At 51.2% G+C, this 19,372-nt stretch overlaps 1 protein-coding gene across 2 annotated transcripts in view; it reads right to left on the bottom strand.

Annotated features, from left to right (window-relative positions):
• Positions 1–5,931: 5,931 nt before the first annotated feature.
• Positions 5,932–19,372, bottom strand: part of Adamts14 (ADAM metallopeptidase with thrombospondin type 1 motif, 14) — a 76,803-nt gene continuing 63,362 nt past the window's right edge. The window contains exons 16-22 of one of the 2 annotated variants that reach the window (NM_001389237.1): positions 16,160–16,323; positions 14,028–14,196; positions 13,502–13,634; positions 11,346–11,553; positions 9,835–9,964; positions 9,004–9,114; positions 5,932–7,740 (exon numbers count right to left, since the gene is read on the bottom strand). In NM_001389237.1, the coding sequence (NP_001376166.1) occupies positions 7,259–7,740; positions 9,004–9,114; positions 9,835–9,964; positions 11,346–11,553; positions 13,502–13,634; positions 14,028–14,196; positions 16,160–16,323 (1,397 nt within the window). In that variant the 3' untranslated portion in view covers positions 5,932–7,258. The remainder of the gene's footprint in view (positions 7,741–9,003; positions 9,115–9,834; positions 9,965–11,345; positions 11,554–13,501; positions 13,635–14,027; positions 14,197–16,159; positions 16,324–19,372) is intronic. The other variant, XR_015644787.1, reaches the window with a different exon arrangement.

Raw genomic sequence — 19,372 nt, forward strand, 5'->3', positions numbered from 1 at the left:
GACCTCCAGGCAGCTAGGATGAGTGTATTAAAGCCCACGCCTACAGTGACACACCTCTTCCAACAAGACCACACCTCCAACCAGGCCACACGTTCTAATAGTGCCACTCCCTGGGCCGAGCACCTATAAACCATCACATGGGGTAAATCCTGGTCACTGTGGATTCTCCCTTATTTCGGTCCAGAGGATCAGTCTACCAGTGGCTACCCTGCTTTAGTCCTGAGGGTAAAGAGCATTCTGACCGCAAAATGCCAACGGTGTTTGTTAGGTAGGAGTGTGTGGTAGAGGTGGTGCTCACTGCAACCAAGAAGCAGGGAGAGGGACAAGTATCTGGGACAAGATCTAGCCTCTGAACCACAACCCTGTTGACACCTCCCTCCAGCTGGTCCCCATCTCTGAAAGTTCCCACCATGGCCCAGCAGCAACCGGACTCCATCAATGGTTAATCTTGAAGGAGGGGCCTCCTGTAATTTAAGCACCGGAAGTTGGGTTTAGCCATTTGGAAGGAGAGAGAGTCCAGGACGACCACTCCTCCTCTCCCAAGATTTGCATAAAGCCAGGCTCTGGCCAGTCATTTGGCATAGGCTCGACTGATGGGGAAGATAAGTGTGTGATCTGCACTGGGCCAAGCACACGCTGACCTTGGGAAGATTTTGTGCTGGCCCCTGAACACCGAAGGATTCTGTCTGTCCTTAGTCATCTAGTCCATGGAGACAAAGGGCTCAGCCCACTCGAGCCATCAAAGTACTGGAAGTGTTTCCATGTCGTCGTGGCACACACCTTTAATCTCAGCATCTTAAAGGCAGGGGCAGGTGGATCTCTTGACTTGGAGGCCAACCTGGTCTACAGAGTGAATTCCAGGACAGCCAGGGGTGCACAGAGAAACTCTGTCTTAAACACCAACAACAAAATCCGTGTCAACTTATTTTATTTCTCACATAAAACTTACCATTTTTGTCATGTTTAAGTGCCTGGCTCAGGAGCATCAGGAATGTTCCAACTACTGTAGTATCTACCTCATCCTTTCCCAGGGCAGCAGCTCTTGCAAAGCCTCTATTGCTGTTACATAGGAACGCTCCTTCTATCCTCCAAGACACTTTTGGCTCTCGCTCTATTTTGTTTATGTGTGTTTGGCTGCTCTAGAAGCCCCATGTAGAGCATTTTTTCCTGACTGGCTTATTGCATGTAACAGTTCATACATATAGCATGTCAGGATTTCTTATCTTTTTGAAGGCTAAATAGTATTCTGCTGTTTCAATAGATCACATTTGTTGGGTTGGTGTTAGTACTGGTGTGTGTGTGTGTGTGTGTGTGTGTGTGTGTCTGTCTGTCTGTCTCTCCACCCCCAGGTGTGTGTGTGTGTGTGTGTGTGTGTGTGTGTGTGGGTGGGTGTGTGTGTGTGGGTGTGTGTGATTGGAATCAAAGGCAGCCCTTCACTTGCTAAGAAAGTACTCTACTACTGAGCTAATTCCCTGTCCTGCCCCCATGCCCTACTGTTGATGTATTTATCACTTGATACATGATGTTAAGTGGGTCCCGTTTCTGCTTGCTGCATACTATGATTCTCTGGTGACAAGCATGACAGAAGTACAAAAGATTTCTGGGCCACATCTCAACAGAAGAACCCAGAACTAACCTAAAGATGTAGAGCTAGAGAGAAGGTTCTAGAATTAGATCCTTTATCATCGGAGTTCTGGTCTCAGGTCGGGATGGGAGTCCTTCCTAAATTTGGACCATGCCCATCCCTACACACACACATACATACACACACACACACAATGGATTTTGTTACAACCATTTATCACCTATTTTTTTCTATCCTTAATATTTCTTTCCATTCACCCATTTTATTCCTAGATATAATTTCGTTCCAAGCAGTGGTCTCTCTGCTTTGTGGTTTTGGTGTGTTGTTTGTACAAATTTCTCTCATACGTGAAAATGAATTCTGGGGCCGGCAAGGTAGCTTGGTGGGTAAGGGCACTTGCTGTCAGGCCTGATGACCAGAGTCAGATTCCCCAGGGAGGCCTACATGGTAGAAAGGGAATCAGGCTCCTTGCAAGTTCTCTCACAACTACACCATAGCACGCCTGTCCCCAATCATTCTGGTGTGAGCATGCACATGTGTGCGCACACATGCACACACACACACATGCACAGAGAGAGAGAGAGAGAGAGAGAGAGAGAGAGAGAGAGAGAGAGAGAGAATAAAATGTAACAAATGCTTTAAAAATAAAGTGGGGAGGGTGGGAAGAGAGACAAGGTCTAGAAGGGCTTGGGGTAAGGGGAAGAGTATGAAATACAAAATGTAAAGTAAATAAACACATAGTCTAAAAAATAAAAATAAATAAATACAGGGTTTCTCTGCACCACGCAAGTTCATATATTCTGATACCAGAACATTCCGATCCCACCTTGGGGGTGCTGATTAGAAGAGATGGAGAACGTTACGAGGAAGACAACTCTGTGCACACACATAGGAATGTTCCCGCTCCTGGCTTCCCTGTCCCACTCCACTTGCTCAACCGCCAGGCCTTTCCCCAATCCACTGCACTAGATAAAAACAAGGACCTCAATGGTGGGAAGTTCATCCCATAGACTGGCCTTGAACTTTTGATCCTTCTGTTCCCATGGCTGGGATTACCATCATGTACCACCAACTCTTCACCTTCAACTCTTAAATGTCTCATTCACACAGAACTTTCAAGAGGTAGATACATTTGTTGCAACTAGATAAGGGCCTTACAGAAATAACCTGTGGTTTGAGGAGACGGTTGACTGACTTGGGTTTCGATACTAACTAGGCACAGCAGTGTATACCTCTAGCCGCAGCACTGCTATGTGGAGAAGGGAGATGGGTGGGAGACTCCCTGGAGGCTCTTGGACTGGCTATCCTGGTACACAACGTGGTAGATAATAAGGGACCCTGTCTCAGACCAGACGGAAGGCTAGGACTGTCGCCTGGGGTTGTCTTCTGACCTCCAAACACAAGCGTGTAAGAACTGCAGGGATTTTTAGCATGAGAACTTAGATAATTAAGATAATCCATCTTAAGTGCTAAACATGATCCTGGATTTGTTGTTTTTTTTTTTTTTTTCAGAGCTGGGGACCGAACCCAGGGCCTTGCGCTTCCTAGGTAAGCGCTCTACCACTGAGCTAAATCCCCAGCCCCATGATCCTGGATTTAATGGACCTAGTGACCCATGCTTCTAATCGGCACACAGATCTAAAAGCAGCTGAGGTCCAGACAGGGCTGTAGGGTGTGTTTGGAGCGTGTACCGCAGAGCTGAGTCTGCTCTGGACACTATGGGAACACCCGGTTCTTGTTGTCGGCAAAAGCTCTCAGACAGCACCGCCTGGTTTTCATGGTTTGTCTGGAGTTCAAGACCCTGAACGCCCAGTTCCACTGCAGGCTCTGGCTGCCCACTCTGGAGTACTCAACCCCTCTATCACCCCGTGCTCAATGCAGGAACCTCCAGGCTGGGAAAAGATCCCGCAGCCTGGTGAGTCTTTCTTTATCTGTTTTGTATTTTGTAGTAGCTAAGCCCGAGGGAAGAAAAGCTTTGCCCATAGTCACTGCACAGGAAGCTTAATCACACACACACACACACACACAGACACACACACACACACACACACACACAGACACACACACACACAGACACACGGACACACACACAGACACACACACACAGACACAGACAGACAAACACACAGAGACACACAGACACACACACACAGACACACACACACACACATAGACACACGGACACACACACAGACACACACAGACACAGACAGACAAACACACAGAGACACACAGACACACACAGACACACACAGACACACACAGACACAGACACACACACACACACACACACACACACACACACACACACACACACACACACACACACACACACACACGGGGGTGGGGGGGGCTTTTTGTAACCGCCCATTTTTCCAGGTGTGCTGTTTTTAAGGTGGTCCAAATAATTAAGCGTGCTGTCCCATCTCTCTGAGGAAGGGTCTCAGGTATCCCAGACTGGTCTCGAACTATATAGCAGCAGACGACCTTAAATTTTGGTTCCTCTAGATCCCAGCTCCCAAAGTCCTGGGATTGCAGACCTGCCACCAAGTCTGGTTTACTTGACTCAGCAAATGGAGCACTGGCCTTCCTGCACACTAGATGCACCCATTTGCTTTCCTGATACTTGTATAAAACATTGACCAAAAGCAACTTGGGAATGAAAGGATTTGTTTGGCTTACATGTTCCAATCAATAGACTCCATGGGGTCTCAAGTAAGAGGCAGGGACTCAAGTAAGAGCAAAGGCAGGAACCATGGGGGAAAGCACTTTTCAGTGCTTGTGTTCAGCTTGCTTTTTTATACTATCCAGAACTGTCTGCACGGCAGGTAGAACTGGCTACATCGGTCTGGGCCTTCTATCAATCATTAATCAAGAAATTGAGCCCACAGACATGCCCACAGGCCAATATGACAGAGACAATTCTTTTTTCCCCAGATATATCTAGGCTTGTGTCGAGCTGACAGAAACTTATTAGCACACTACCATCTGAGCCATAGCCCCAGCACACCCATTATTTAGACTGTGCAGATAGGCTCAGGGACCCCAGGGATGCTGGACAGTGAGGACTGCTTGGAGAAGCCTTATGCCCAGGATGTGCCCCGGAGGTCCCTTGGGCTTGTTTCTGGACCTCTCTTCTTTGATGGAGGTACTGAAGCTCTGTTTCCATATGCCTTGCTTCTCCCTAGATGCTGATTGGAGTGTCTAGGAAATGTTCCCAATGATGTATAACATTTTAGACAGGCCCATTGGCCACTGCCCAGAGTAATGCAGGGTAAAAGTTTGGTGATGGACTAGTAATGTCTGCTATGGGCACAAGCTGGGGACACGTACTCTGTGTGTGCCCAAGTCTGGAGTGTGTTCAATAAGCCAGACCACTGCCAGAGCTAAGGCTCTAACAGCCTAGGTTGGTCCTCTGAGGTATGCACTCCTGGGCCCATGTGGCTGTCTAGAGAGGCAGCTCCCTGGAGCAGGCAGTCTGTCAAGGGGTAGAGATGGAGCTTGGTTGTAAAGCCTGCACTGTCCACACTGGCATGGAAAATGCCTGCAGATTGGAAGAAAAGAGGCATGTGTTCTAGTTGAGGTTGGTGGGGGGGTGGGATTGTATAGTCTTAGCCAGAGTCCTAAAAATGTCAGAGAATAGCTAGTGTAGTAATAAATGATTGATGTCTGACATAGACACAAAGCAAGACATGAATTGATTCACCTTTCAAGCCCTCCCAACCGCAGCCCCCTTCTCTCTTAGCTGTGGGTCCCAGGGTCTCAGAAATGCAAAGCAATCATTCTACCAATAGGAGGTGGGGCAGGCTGATTCTCTCCCTCCCTCGCCTCTGCAGGGCTGGGGACCAAGGGACCCTTGTATGCTAGGCAAGCACTCTATCGAATGAGCCACTCTCTCCAGCCCAATGGACCAGTACTTTAAAATGACAGTGAGTTCACATTTGCTCTTCTTGTCCAGTAAGATGCACCGCAACCCTTCCTCCTGCTCCGCACCCAGATTCTGCCTGGATCCCTCCGGGAGAAAACTCTGTCACCACCTTCCAAAGAAACTACCCTTGCAGGGTTGCAAAGCTCTCATCATATTTCTCTTTCTGTGAGCCCCAAAACTACCATCCGGTCATCTCCACCCTTGGGGTGGTAACTTGCCCAAAGCCATTCAGGTCTTTGGTGGCCCTTCCTTGTTTGTTCCCACCTGCAATCACCTTACAACTGCTGGGCCCAGTTCTTAGAGTGCTGGTTACACTGTCCCACTGTCCCCATCCTCCCAAACAGAAACACACACACACACACACACACACACACACACACACAATCACTTTTGGGGTCTAAAACAAAACACCAAGGGCAATACTAATAAATAGGTAACATTTTAAAAATCAGAATCTTCAGGCCGGTCCACACATGACTTGACTCCGGGTAGCCCCAGCCACCTGTAAAGCGGGAAGCGGGAGTGGGAGGAGCATGCAGAGTTCCCAGCATCCCTGCTCCCCACGGAGCTTCCAGGTCAGCGACTTTCCTTCCTCCAGTTGAGGAAGGCAGAGAGACAAGCACCTCCGCCACTGACCCTCAAAATGAGGATCTAGGCAATTTCCTGAGAGCCTTAAGACCGTGGAAGCTTCTCTATGCACCCTCCCTGCCCTAACCTGGGAGCAACAGCAGCTGGCATCCTGCCCAGACCTTCCGCACGGTCCAGCTGAGTGGATTCTCTAGTCGTTGGCTATGTGACCCACCTGACTGACCTTCTAAGCACCACACATTTGGGCCCAGCTTAAGTCATAAGGGAAGAACCAACCCCACCCCTAACTCCACCAGGAGTAAGCGTCAGCAGAGAGTGATGGCTAAGGGGGACAGTCTTGGAGGTGACATCTCTCCAGTGGCCACCTTTCAAGCTGGACCTCCTGCAAGCCTGAGTGATGGCTGAAGTCACCGTTCCTCGTCCAACCAGGGATCAAGCCCCAGCTTGGAAACTTCTGGATGTTGAAGCTGTGTATCCGGGCCTCTTCCTCTGGTGGTTTGGGTGTGACACTGGGAGGCCAGCCTGTTACCTAGAGTCACCAGCAGTGACATCTACAGAGTGGGCCACAAAAGTGACCCTATGACTGGCAAAGGTGAACTGATTTCTGCCGGGGATTAGCAGCCCTCAGCTGACAAGAACCAGGCCTGAGAAGAACTCTCCCCTGCCCAACCCTGCAGCTGTGAAGCCTCACCTCTGCGTCCATCCCAGACCCTTCCCATGTCTGCTTTGTGTGTGGCCCTACCTCCTGAGCCCTTCTTTGTTTTGGGGGTATGTGTGTGTGGCTGTTCAGGCCTCCCTGGTAGTCAGAAGTCACGAACAAGCAAGAACCTCTGACAGGCCCCTGCCTGAGATTCAGCCTTGTCAGGCCCAGTGGCTGTGGGATGGGGCATTACTGAGCCTAGAAGGACGAATCGTAGAAAACTCTTGGAAGTGGAGCCCCGGCTCTGCTGGCTGAGGTATTTCTGGTTAGGGCAGTCCCTGATCTCCCTTTCCCCACAACCCTGTCATGGGAGTAAAGAGTGTCACAGCCCCAAACAGAACTAGAGGGCAAATAATTTAAAAGGGAACCTGTGATACTTCCTGTCCCGTGCTTGAGTCCTCTGATCTAGGATCACTGGGACCCCACGCAGAGTGTCAACATGACCAGAGGGACGGGTTCATGTCACTGGGGAGGTTGTGGGAAGGCTGGTGCCTGAATGTCCTGGTTCCTCCCTGGACTGTCCTTGACCCTCAGAGGTTGGCACAGCTGTTTGGGTCCGGCCCCAAGGTGGGCCCTGTGGGGTGGCGGGAGAATTGCTCTCAGAGGCTTTAGGGCTTAGCATCTGGGGGGTGACCAGATGCTGAGTTACTGAGGAGATCCTGTCCACCGCCCCTGAGAGCTGTGTGGGCTGGCTTTGCCGATGATCTTCCAGTCTGGTTGGCCCCCTTGTAGATTCCATGTCCTCCTGGGTGGCCGTGGGTTCTGGCAAGAGACTCCCAGGGGTGGAGAAGGTGGGTAGTGAGGCCAGGCTGGCATTGGAGCTCGAGGCCTTCTTTATGCAAGACTCACAACACAGCCGGAGGTAGCCAGGGATGGTGCAGTAACGGTCCAGCACTTCCATCCGGCAGAAGACGGATCTGTCTCCCACACAGGGCTCCACTGTACATACACGAAGGCAGAGGGGTGCCCATCAGGAGGGGACATCTTTCCTCCTCCTGTCCCAGCTGGAATCACTACATAGCTTATTCCAGTCAGGGAAGAGAGACTAAACTGCACCCCAAGCCCAAACACAGGATCAGCATCATTAGAACCTTGGTGGTGAAGCCAATTGTCAAGCTCCATGCAGACCTCCTGGGCCAGAACCGCTAGGGGGAGCAGAACGGTTTTAAAGAACCCTCAACAGCTTCCGGTGTTTAGGGAGAGCTATATAACTGTCTGGTTCACCCGAATACTCAGCTATGCTGGTCTTCACCGAGGAATCTCTGCCTGGGGAGTGTGGGCTAGGGCCTAGACATTGAGGAAAGTCTAGATTCAACCAAGAATAAGAACCCTGCTCTAGGAAGAAGATGGAGCCCCTGATTCTCCTAGCTACCCAGTCACCCCTGCAGCTAAGGCTCAGTGAGCTCCCCTGTAACCAGCAGATCAACATTCAGCCACTTGCTGGGGTGCAGGTGGATCATCCCCCCAGGCGAATGCCCGGGACAGCTAGGATGGAGAGCAGGCTCTGGAGCAGAGACAATGGAACCAATGGTCGCTAGACGGTGCCAAAGTGCCAGAGCCAGAATCAGACTCCCAGTTTCTACTTTGAGGAGAAGCTGAGAGGTCAAAGGGTTGCATGAGGTCACATCCTGTAACTAGAATGAGGGTCTCGTCTTTCTGCACATTATCTTGCTAGGCAGTTGGAGGGAAGGCTCTGATAGCTAGGGAGTGTATCATAGCAGGTTCAGAGAGGCATGAATGGAGAGACCACAGGATGAATCGATTGCTACCCCTGTGATGAGCTCAACACAGCAGCAGGGGACACTGGTTTACTCCCATGGCTCATTCTCTCAGCTGCTCTGGGAAAGCAGCTCCTGTCTATGACTGTGGTTCCCCAAAGTGTGGAAGCGTGATGAGAATTCAGAGCTCTGGGGCATGCTTTATAGATAAAACAGGACACCCTCACAACAGTGGGATAGTACCTTGTCACTAAACATGGCAATGTCCCTTCAGCAGAAGAAGCCTATGTGATTTCTTTTTAGTCTGTATCAGGTTTGGCCAATAACACCAAACTTAGGAGCAGAGCTCTTGGGACCAAATGGGTCATTCATACTCTCTGAGGCCACCCAGATAGGTAGGCACCATGTCTGTTCCATTGCTGTGCTCCAAACCCCGGGATGCCTGAAAGGTTGAGGGAGGGGAGGGGCCCGTGACCATACTTACTTGTTGAGATCCTGTTCATGGGAGTCAGGGGCCTGGATTGGGGTTCCCAGGGTCCCATTTTAGTCACAGGGTCCTGGACCTCTGCATTCACTGTAGAGTTCTGGAGATCTCCTGTGAACAGAGACACAGATTTATTATATATGGGAGAGCATACCTTATCCAGAATGCTTGGGACCAGAAGCACTCCCACTTTCTTTGCCCTGCAATCTGGAATATTTGCATAGACTTAATGAGGACTTTTGGAGGTGAGGCCCAGATCTAATGCTGGGGTGTACCTGTTTCTTTTTTCATTTATTTGCATTTTGTCCTCTGTGTGTGTGTGTGTGTGTGTGTGTGTGTGTGTGTGTACACCAGTGTGCGTATGTGTGTCTCAGAGCATCTGCGGAGGTCAGAGGACAGCTTGGAGGAGCCAGTTCTCTTGGTTTGGCAGCAAGTGCCTTTATCCACTGAGCCGTCTAGATGGCCCCCTTGGTTTCTTATGCCCAAAGTATTCAGGTAGTTTTGTATGATGTTTTAAATGATTTGGGAACTGAAATGAGGTTTGTATATGAGAATGTAAGAGTCTTGAAAGGTCTTTTTCTCTTGTCTAGAATGCTGGCTAACTGGGTAGTGATATTTCCATCACAACCTATCCTCTGCAGTCCGGAATGGAATCTCCCCCCATCCATGGCAGCGTGCAAGCACCCCAGAAGTTCTGGATTAGAAAGCATTTTGGATTTTGGATTAGGGATGCTCAGCCAGTCTTTGGAATTTCAAAGGGCCAGGAACCGTGCTGCTGCATGGTCACAGTTAGAGGAATGAATGGCTGGGCCTCCGATCCTGGCTGCTCACCTCCACAGGCTGGCTGGCTGCAGATCCGCACGGTGTCCGGCTTGACCCCCTCACATGGCCCGAGGGCACTGGAGCTGTTCCTGCACACGACCTGCCGTTGCTGGATGCCTTTTCCACAGGTGGCAGAGCACTGTGGGAGAGGAAAGCCAAAAGCCAGAATGCCAGGGGCAGAGCAGTTAGGAGAGAGGGGGAGAAGGAGAGGGAAAGAGAGAGGGGGAAGAAGGGGGTCAGTGAACTCAGGGGCCAAAGGAGTACCAAGAAGTCTGCTGTGTTTCCACTCAATCAGATTTGGCAGAGCTCGTAATCTCACCAGGGGATCTGCCACTGTCAGGTTCTTCTGAAACAGTGTGAAGAGCACTGTCCGAGCTTGGCGCCCCCTAGAGCATTCCACAGTTTGAACTGTGTCTCAGATGAGGACTTCCGGGGAGGGGGCATTCCACCGGCTGCCTCCCGTGTTCAGTTTCCACTGTAGGCTCAATTCTCAACTATTTTATGTTCCTCCCTGGCAGGCCCCTCTGTTCTGACCCTACCTGCCTGGGGCTTGCAGGAGCCTGGGTGGGGACACTTGCTGACACACTGGCTCAGTTTCCAGATTCTGTAAATCAGGAGAGCTTGGGACCCGCAATAAAGTTGGCGCTCCTTCCCAGAGGTGTCACTCAAGGACAGGAAGCAAACTGACTTCTATGTGCACGGTTATCACAAGCCAGCCACACACTGTCCTCATAGTGACACACCCCCATCTGTGATAAATAGACTGGCCAGCACTGGGGTGGCAGGGCAGGGTCCCCGAGAAAGCCCTATCGTATCACATAACTGGGTCACTTCTAAGCACTGCCTGCAGCCTCTCCTAGCAGGACTGGAAAGAATTTGTGCTGGGGCATGTGACCATTGATCAAGACACAGTGTCACAGAACCGAAGGGAAGCAGGGGACACATGATCATCCTCCTTTGTGCTTGCTGCATCCCCTGTGACTTCTGCAGGTCCAGCTTGGGGTATGTAACATCTGTCACTGGCCTGTTTGTCTTGTTCCCTCACTGGACTGAAAGCTCCATCAGGGTGAGCATCCTGCCTACCCAGTGACACTGGGCTTCCCAGCCTTCCTTAAATAACATCTGGCATACAGTCATTGCTCAGTGAATTTTTTCTGGAACACAAGAATTTGCCTTAATTTGCTCCTCTGTGACATGGGGGCAACACAGCTTAAAGGAGATGAGAAAGGGGGGAGGAGGCTAGTGAAGACCCATCATGCATAGCGCGCTTAAGGGCTGCTCTCTTTCTTTTTTTTTTTTTTTTTTTTTTTTGGTTCTTTTTTTCGGAGCTGGGGACCGAACCCAGGGCCTTGCGCTTCCTAGGTAAGTGCTCTACCACTGAGCTAAATCCCCAGCCGCTCTCTTTCTTTCTTTCTTAGAAATGTCAGCCCTCGGATGCACTATTACCTCCTCAGACTCCTCCCCTACCCATGCCCATTTCTGTACCACGTGCTTCCACCCACTCTATGACAACTACTCACCTGGGACCAGGCTCCAGTCCGCCACTGGGCTGGGCAGGGCACACGGAGGCATGGCCTCTTGGCCTCTGGCCGGTTACCTAGGCAAGCCTTGGCTGGCATGGCCTTATGGGTGCCGTTGGAGAGAGGCAGCAGGCACTGCACCCCCCTGGTCTGCAGCCCCAGCTTCCCACAGCTCCGGCTGCAGGCACCCCACTCTTCTGTCACCCACCTGGAGACAGACAGGACAGAGGCAGAGGGAGATGGGACCATGGGGACACATCCCCTTGGGGCTGCATCCCACCCACCAGAGAAGGCACATGCTTCAGAATGCTGCTGCCTGGCTAGCTGGCTTCTGGAAGATCACTAGTCTCTCTTGCTGTTTCCTTGGGTAAGGGAAAGGTAGCTATTAAAACGACCCCTCAAATGTCTCCACCAAGCCTCAGTTTCCCCATGTTTACATTGGGATTGCTTTAGAACCCATAGAGTTCAGAGCTACCATATGCAGGAACCTTCTGGATGCTGAGGCTCAGGGGTGCTCCCAAACTCATGCAAGCCACACTTCTTGTAGATGTCCTCTCAGCTGGGGACCAGAGTACTATTAAGACTGCTCTCAGCACTCAAGGACTTCAGCACCTACAGCCCTATAGTGTGTGTGTGTGTGTGGGGGGAGTGTCCTGCAAACTTCTCAGTAACCAGTGCCAGGGATGTGTTAGGCTACAGCCAAAGCATCCAGGGGTAGAGAGAGAGAAGGGAGCCCCAACTCCGTGTCTTTTCGCTAACTGTAGTGGGAGGCACATTCTCAAAGTCAACCCTTTCCTTTAAAAACAAAAACAAACAAATCTTGCCAGGTGTGGTGGTGTATGCCTGTAACCTCAGCACTTGGGAGGCTGAAGCAGGAGGATGGCTGAGAGGGGACAGCTGGCCTGGGTTGTGGGGTTTGTTACACACACACACACACACACACACACACACACACACACACACCAGAAATGAGGCAGAGAGAGGCAGAAAGAAAGAGAGAGAGAGAGAGAGAGAGAGAGAGAGAGAGAGAGAGAGAGAGAGAAGTAGGGGCCGGCCATGAGCATGTAGAGAGAGGGGGGGAAAGGGAACTGGGGTAGGGAGAGGGGGAGAGGACAGAGTGGGAACAGGAAAGCAAGAGCAAGAGAGAACAGAGGGGGCAAGCAGCCCCTTTTACAGTGAGTCAGGCATACTTGGCTGTTGCTAGGTAACTGTGGGGCGGAGGCTAGACAAAATGCTAGCAGTGGAGGGGGAGAGGAAGAAAAGGAGGAGAGGAAGAGAAAGGGATGGGGCGGTGGAGGAGAAGAAAGAACTGGCCTCTAGCAAGCCCTAAGGTTGGCTGGAGAATAACCCAGCCAGGATCTTAGACAGTCCTGCATGCACGCCTCATGATCACAAGTTGTAGGCAGTCCCATGAGTGCGGGCTGAAGCACAGAGGGGACGACACTGTCGTTGCCTGGTTGTGCCCCAGAAGATCACAGTAGACTACCGCTAACTGTCAATTCCTGCCCTAGCCCCTGATTACATGTCCAGCCATGGAGATCCCCAGCCAGAGGGGACTCTCTGGGAAGCAAGAATGTGGTGAGGACCCTTTGCAGTTCCTACCAAGCAGCTACCCCCACATCTCTGGGAGACCCTGGGCAGCTGAGGGGGATTGATCTTGAGTTCTCAAGCCCAGCTCGAACCTCTCCCTTTAGATTCTTGAATAATCCTAAGGACAAGACCTTGGGCTCTGAAAAGCCTGCTTCTCGGGCCAGGGAATGGTAACCAGGGATTAGATGATACTGAAGGCTGAACTCCCAGTGACGAAATAGAGAGAGAGAGAAGGAGGTAGATCTTATTCTTGCCTAGAGATATGAGTCTCCTGCCTCACCAGCAGAAAGCCCAGGCCCTATCTGTGAAAGAAGGCAGGCTGGGGCAAACCTGGTGGCACCATCCTTTTTCTGGCCGTATGGGTTGGCAATGCAGAAACCCAACAAGGATGGCTGGCCATGAACGGTAGCCACAGTGCCTCTTGTGGGCTGTGGTCTATCCCTGGAAGACCTGGGGCTGCAGGCTTTGGCATGAGGAAGCGCTAGGGTAGCGACCCTAGCTACTTTTCCTTGTGGGCCAGGGTGGAGAGAGGCAGGGGCCAGACTTTGCTCCCCTGAAACACTCACGTGGGCTGGGGACACGGGTGCTGGTTGCAACGCCGTCGAATAGCCTTGGGCCTCTTTTTATGGTCACACAGGTGCCGCTGCACCATGTGGTGGTCCCTGCGGTGCCGGCAGCCGTATTTAGTGAACTGGATTCCTGCGAAGGTCAGGCTTTTGTGGGCCAGCTCCAGGCCTCCTGGTCTCAGGGTGACTTTTTTAGAGAGCCTTCTTTCTAGAAGGCAACTTTCCTTTCTCTCAGTTTGTACCCCAGCCCTCTGTCCTGGCCAAGTAACTTTCTACAGGACTCCTCCCTCTGCTACCAGTGGAGAAATGGCTTTGGGCAGCGGCTGAAGAGACAGCCTGCCCTACAGCCTGCTCTCGAAAGCAAGCCCCAGCTTTTCTCAATGCCTTGCTCAGAACTGCTTGTAGGCATGGGAGATGCTCGAGGACAAACTGATACACTTCTTTCAGACTCCTACCCAGTCTCCAGTCCATTCTACCTCACCTCCGCCACTCCCCATAAGAACCGTAGGACCACAATAGCCAATACCTCCTCCACAGGCCTTGCTGCAGGGAGACCAGCTCTTGAGAGCCCACTCATAGCTGTCCATCTCTTCCAGGAGCACATTATTGCTCCCAATGAGGGGCAGCAGGTCCTCGTGGATGACATACTTGTAGGCCAGGCTACCTCGGGGTTTACCCTCAGCCGGGGGGAGAACCTGGAAGGGGAGACACAAAGGAGGCAGCACAAGATCAGAGGTGGAAGTAGGGTCAGCAGCGGGTCCAAGGAAAGAAGCTGCTGTCCACAGCTGCCAGATGGGGTTCCAAATTGTGCTTTAAGATTCGATCCATACTGTGCAATTCTCCCTATTAAAATGTGTGATCCAGGGGTTGGGGATTTGGCTCAGTGGTAGAGCGCTTGCCAAGGAAGCGCAAGGCCCTGGGTTTGGTCCCCAGCTCCGAAAAAAAAAAGAACCAAAAAAAAAAAATGTGTGATCCAGTACCTAGCTGGGGCAGGTGGGACATTCACAAACTCCCATTCCACAGACTAAGCACTCGCTATGTCTGTACCAAGCCTACAGCAGCCAACACCAGGCCCATGAGTCGTTCTCTCTCCCACACACCTATATTCAAAGGAGGGTGATGCCCAATGGCTGGAGTCTTAGGGTATCCAAACTGTCTGGCTTCAACTCGGCTGCCGGTGAATGACCTCTTTAATCTTTCCTCTTCCCCCTCCTCCTCTCCACTTCTTGGGTCTCATATTGCCCATGTTGTTCTTGAATTTACTATGTAGACCAGGGTGACTTTGAACTTCTGATCACAGGTATGAACCTCCATGCTCGGTATGTGGTACTGAGAGTGGAGCCAGGGGCTTCACACACACGAGGCAACCATTCTACTAAATGAGCTACATCTCCATCCTCCTCTTTCTCTCTTTTCTCCTCCTCCTCCTCTTCTTCCTCTTCCTCCTCCCCTTCCTCCTCCCCATCATCTTCTTCTTCTCCTTCTCCTCCTCTCCCTCCTCTTCCTCCTCCCCCTCCTCCTCCTCCTTCTTCTTCACGATTCATATAGCCCACCTCAAGTGGTGTGTACCCTCATGCCTGGTTATTTTTACTTCTTTAATCTTTTCCTTTAAATTACACTTATTACTTGGGGCAGGACTGGGGAAGGGACGCATGCCACAGCATGAGTGTAGAGGTCGGAGGACAAGCTGAAGGAACAGATTTTCTCCCCACACCATGCGAACTCTGGTCATTGAATTCAGGTCATCAGGTCTGGCGTTGACACCAAGTGCCCTGGATGAGAAGCCGTATCGATGGCCTCTCCTACTTCTGGATAGTGTCCCTTAACCAACAAATGTTTCTGGCATTGACCATGTCTCGTTTCTTTTGCTCCTTATCTTGTTACTGAAGAGTGGAAGGTCATGAGAAGTTGCCCATTTCCTTCCAAAAGTGACAGGCCATCATATTTACATTTAGGTCGTGGGTCGACTGATTCACTCGCCTACAGCACAGTGGAGAAACCCTACTTCAGCCTTTTACATGTATGTATTCTGTTGTCCCAGCATCTTTTGTTGAGACTGCTTGCTCTCCCTTAAACAGCCTTGGTACCCTGAGCAAACATCAGCTGGCCCCAGACGTGGGCGATCACAAATATAAGGTGAGTGGAAAGTCCGTGCCAGATAAAAGTTTCACATCGACACCAGCAGCCTCTGGAACACCGCTCACCAGTGATGCCAACACTGGATGCAGAGCCATCAGCTCAGGCTGAGGACATGCTGACAGAGCTTTTGTAGCCCAATCTGCTGGATTACCAACCCCTGCTCCTTGAGCCCAGGCACAGCAAAGGGTGAATGGGCAGCAATGGACCCCAACGAGGGTAATGGCCCTGCCCCTTTCTCAGAAGCTGGCACTGCCATGATCTCTTCATTACAGCTGCCTTAAAGCATCCGAACCACCTTAGGCCTCACAATGTTATCGTGTTGCAATGCATGTGGATGCTGAGGGATGCTGTGAGGACGGGGGAGGGCTCCCCCACCAGACCCCATTTCCCACCCCAAGTAAAGGAGGAAAAAGCTGCTGCAGTTGCCCCCAACACACCAGGGAAAGGCCATTTTAAAATGTACTGACCAAATAGCAGGCACAAGGGACAGGGAAGGCTACTTCAGGCAAGGAGGCTCACCAGGACGGCGATGGCTTCAGGCAAGGGTCCGTTGGTCTTGAGGCTATCCTTGGTGTCCTCCGCTGCGTGCTCCCATTCCAGGCCCAGCGCAGTGAATGTCCTGCTAGAGGCCTCCTTGCCCTTGGGGTTGAGGATGAAGCTTCCAGTCACCTGATTCTTCACCGCTGGCCAGAACAGAGGGACAGAGATTTCTCTCTATAGGGGCCCATGACTCTGACACTCAAGGCCTTTCCAGGGGACCCCTCCTCATGTTCCTTGTCTCTTTGTCCCCTTGAGCTCTCCCATCAGGGCTATCCAGGAGCCCTCTGCAAACCAGTCCTGCCTCTGGGCTCAGATGCACACCCCTGATTCTGCACCAGCCCCTCTTCTTCGGCACTGACTAATGGCCACCCACAGTTATGGCTCAGTTTAACTTCTTTCAGGAAACCTCCTTTAATTGCCCTCAGAGATGCTGCTGTCCCTGTAGGATCTATAGCAACACACGGAGCACAGGAGAGCAAGCCTTGTAAGGAAGTGACTTAGCCCCTGTGTAGCCTGTTCAACCTCTATAACACGAGACTGATTACTGTAGCCAGCACACAGGGTTGCTCATCCAGGTAGATCTTACAATAATCCCCAACACACATGCGCGCACACACACACACACACACACACACACACACACACACACACACAAATGAATGCATGCACACATACATACGTGCACATACACACTTATCACAATACATACAAACGTGCACACACATGCATGCTCGTGCACACATACATGCACGCTCATCAAACACACACATACACACGCGCACGCACACACACACACACACACACACACGCACACACACACATCCCAAGGCAATGAAAGGGAAGGAACTCATGTATGTAATAACCAACTATATACATTGCTGAAGCTATGTACATGAGCATACATACGTGCATGCACACACACACACACATACACACAACTATATACATTACTGAGATTACAGATGCCTGTTGCTTTCAGTAGCCTGCCATTTAGGAGCCCTGACTGGCACAGAGAAGATTTAAAGAATGCCTGTAAGGTCAGACATGATGGTACATGCCTATTCTTCCAGTAATTGGGAGGCCAGGGTAGGAGGATTCCCTGAAAGTTCTGGCCAGCCTACGCTGTTTAGTGAAACCCTCTCAATGTTCTCACCCAGAAAGGGTTGAAGATATGGCTCAGTGGCAGAGCACCTGCCTAGCATGTGCAAGGTCCCAGGTTCGATCCTCAATAAAACTTTCGTGCTCAGCTCTTTAAGGTTCTTGTGGGAGAGTGATGGGCAGTTTATTACTGAGGAAGGTGGGGATTATTGAAGTGCAGACTCTGGTCACAGCGTTGGCTGCCCTGGAAGCCATGAAGGCTGGGGAGAAGCAGCAGCATGGGACTCCGTCCTAGGAGAGGGTGGAGACCTAGGGTGTCAGGGAAAGAAGCCCTCGAAGTCCCCATCATCTAAGGGAGCGATGTAAACACACTGCCCTCATGCCCTGCTGTTAGTGCTTACATTCTGCAGTATCCTAAGGGGCACGGCGAGCACTGATGCGTTCAGAGGCTCACTGGGCGGGAGCAGGCACTCAGCCTGGACACGCACTGGGCTGCAGCTGGGCCAGGTCCCAGGATAGTGACCACAGGTAGGGCAAAGGCAACCTGGAGTGCCACCACCCCACCCGCACCTCCTGCCCACCCAGGCCCTGATGCATCTCCCAGCCCCAGACCACTGAGGGTAAGGCTGAGCTGCCCTTGAGGCCAGGTCAAGGTTCAAATCACCTCATTGACCTTAACCACTTACACAGCTCACTGCAGCCATGGTGGCAGCCACCTGGCTGTCCGTCCCACATCCCAGAAGGGGGAAGACAAATGGGACCCTGTAATACAGACCCAGGAAGTTAACAGCTCTTGATCATCAACTAACTACCTAGCCATTCTGTACCCTCAGTCTCCTCAGATACAAAATCTAGATAACAATATCCTTCAAAGGTTGTCATGGAGATTATGGGACAACAGATGAAAACTTGGTTTGAGTTTGGTCAGAAACTTGGCATTCATTACTAGAATGGCTAACCACCCTGGGCTGCTGCAGAGGGCTCATATCCTGACTGGCACCACGCATGCTCTTGTTTCCATGCAACTCACACATGCACACACATGCACACACAGATGTGAGTTATTGCTTGCTCTCTCACCCACACAGGTTGCACACTATGGTGGTTTGAAGACAAATGGCCTCCGACGATTTACATGTCTGAATGCTTGGCCCATGGAAGTGATACCTTAGGAGGTATAGCCTTGTTGGAGGAAGTGCGTCACTGTATAGGGGGGCTTTGAGGCCTCCTATGCTCAGGCTCAGTCCAGCGCAGAAGAGAGCCTCCCCCTGACTGTGTGCAGAAGACAGTCTCTTTCTGGCTGGTGCTTGAAGACCAGGTCCCAGGGTCACTCTGCCTCATCTCTGACGAGTGCCTCAGAACCCTGGAGAAGGCCCTGAGTTGCCTCAGGCCTCAGTTTCTCTTTGGCCACCATGTAGATGAACTATATGCCCTCAAGGCAGAAGGGTGGAAACTACCACAAGCTGTACTGGGACGAGATGCAGCTCCAGGAAGCTTGAAGCGTCTCATATTACTGATGATGACCTAAAACGGTGACCCGTGAACATTCTGTGACAGCTGAGCTTGCCAAGAGACACTGCATTTTATGTTAGTGTCTGTTATGTGTAAATGGAGAGTGACAGGACTTGGTAGGCTGTCAGGTCGGAGAGGCCTTGGTGACTTGCCACAGTGATATCAAAGCCTACATTCTCTGCATGAGGGGGTCTGCGTGAGCATAGACTGAAATAGGAACACACAGCCACTGACTGAAACAGAAGCAGTAGCTGCCCACAGCTGTCAGGCGGGGTTCCAAGCTGAGCTCTTGAGTTTGCAATTGAGATACAATTCACACCGTGTAATTCACCCTATTAAAGCATGCAGTCCGATGCTGGTTGAGCACCTTCAGTCATCACCGTGTGTAATCTTAGAATACTTCCACCACCCCAAAGGAACCCCAGCACACACCAGCATTTATTCACCACCGGAATCTGTACAATGTCTCAGGAATCGTTCGGACGTGCCTATTTTTCTGACTGTCGATTTGGTTTTCGGTAAAAACAAGGCTAGATCAAACGATAAAAGCATCTTTCCCATTGCATTAATGTCTTAACATGA

The sequence above is a fragment of the Rattus norvegicus genome, chromosome 20 (assembly GCF_021556685.1).
Source record: "Rattus norvegicus strain SHRSP/BbbUtx chromosome 20, alternate assembly SHRSP_T2T, whole genome shotgun sequence".
Taxonomy (NCBI): domain Eukaryota; kingdom Metazoa; phylum Chordata; class Mammalia; order Rodentia; family Muridae; genus Rattus; species Rattus norvegicus.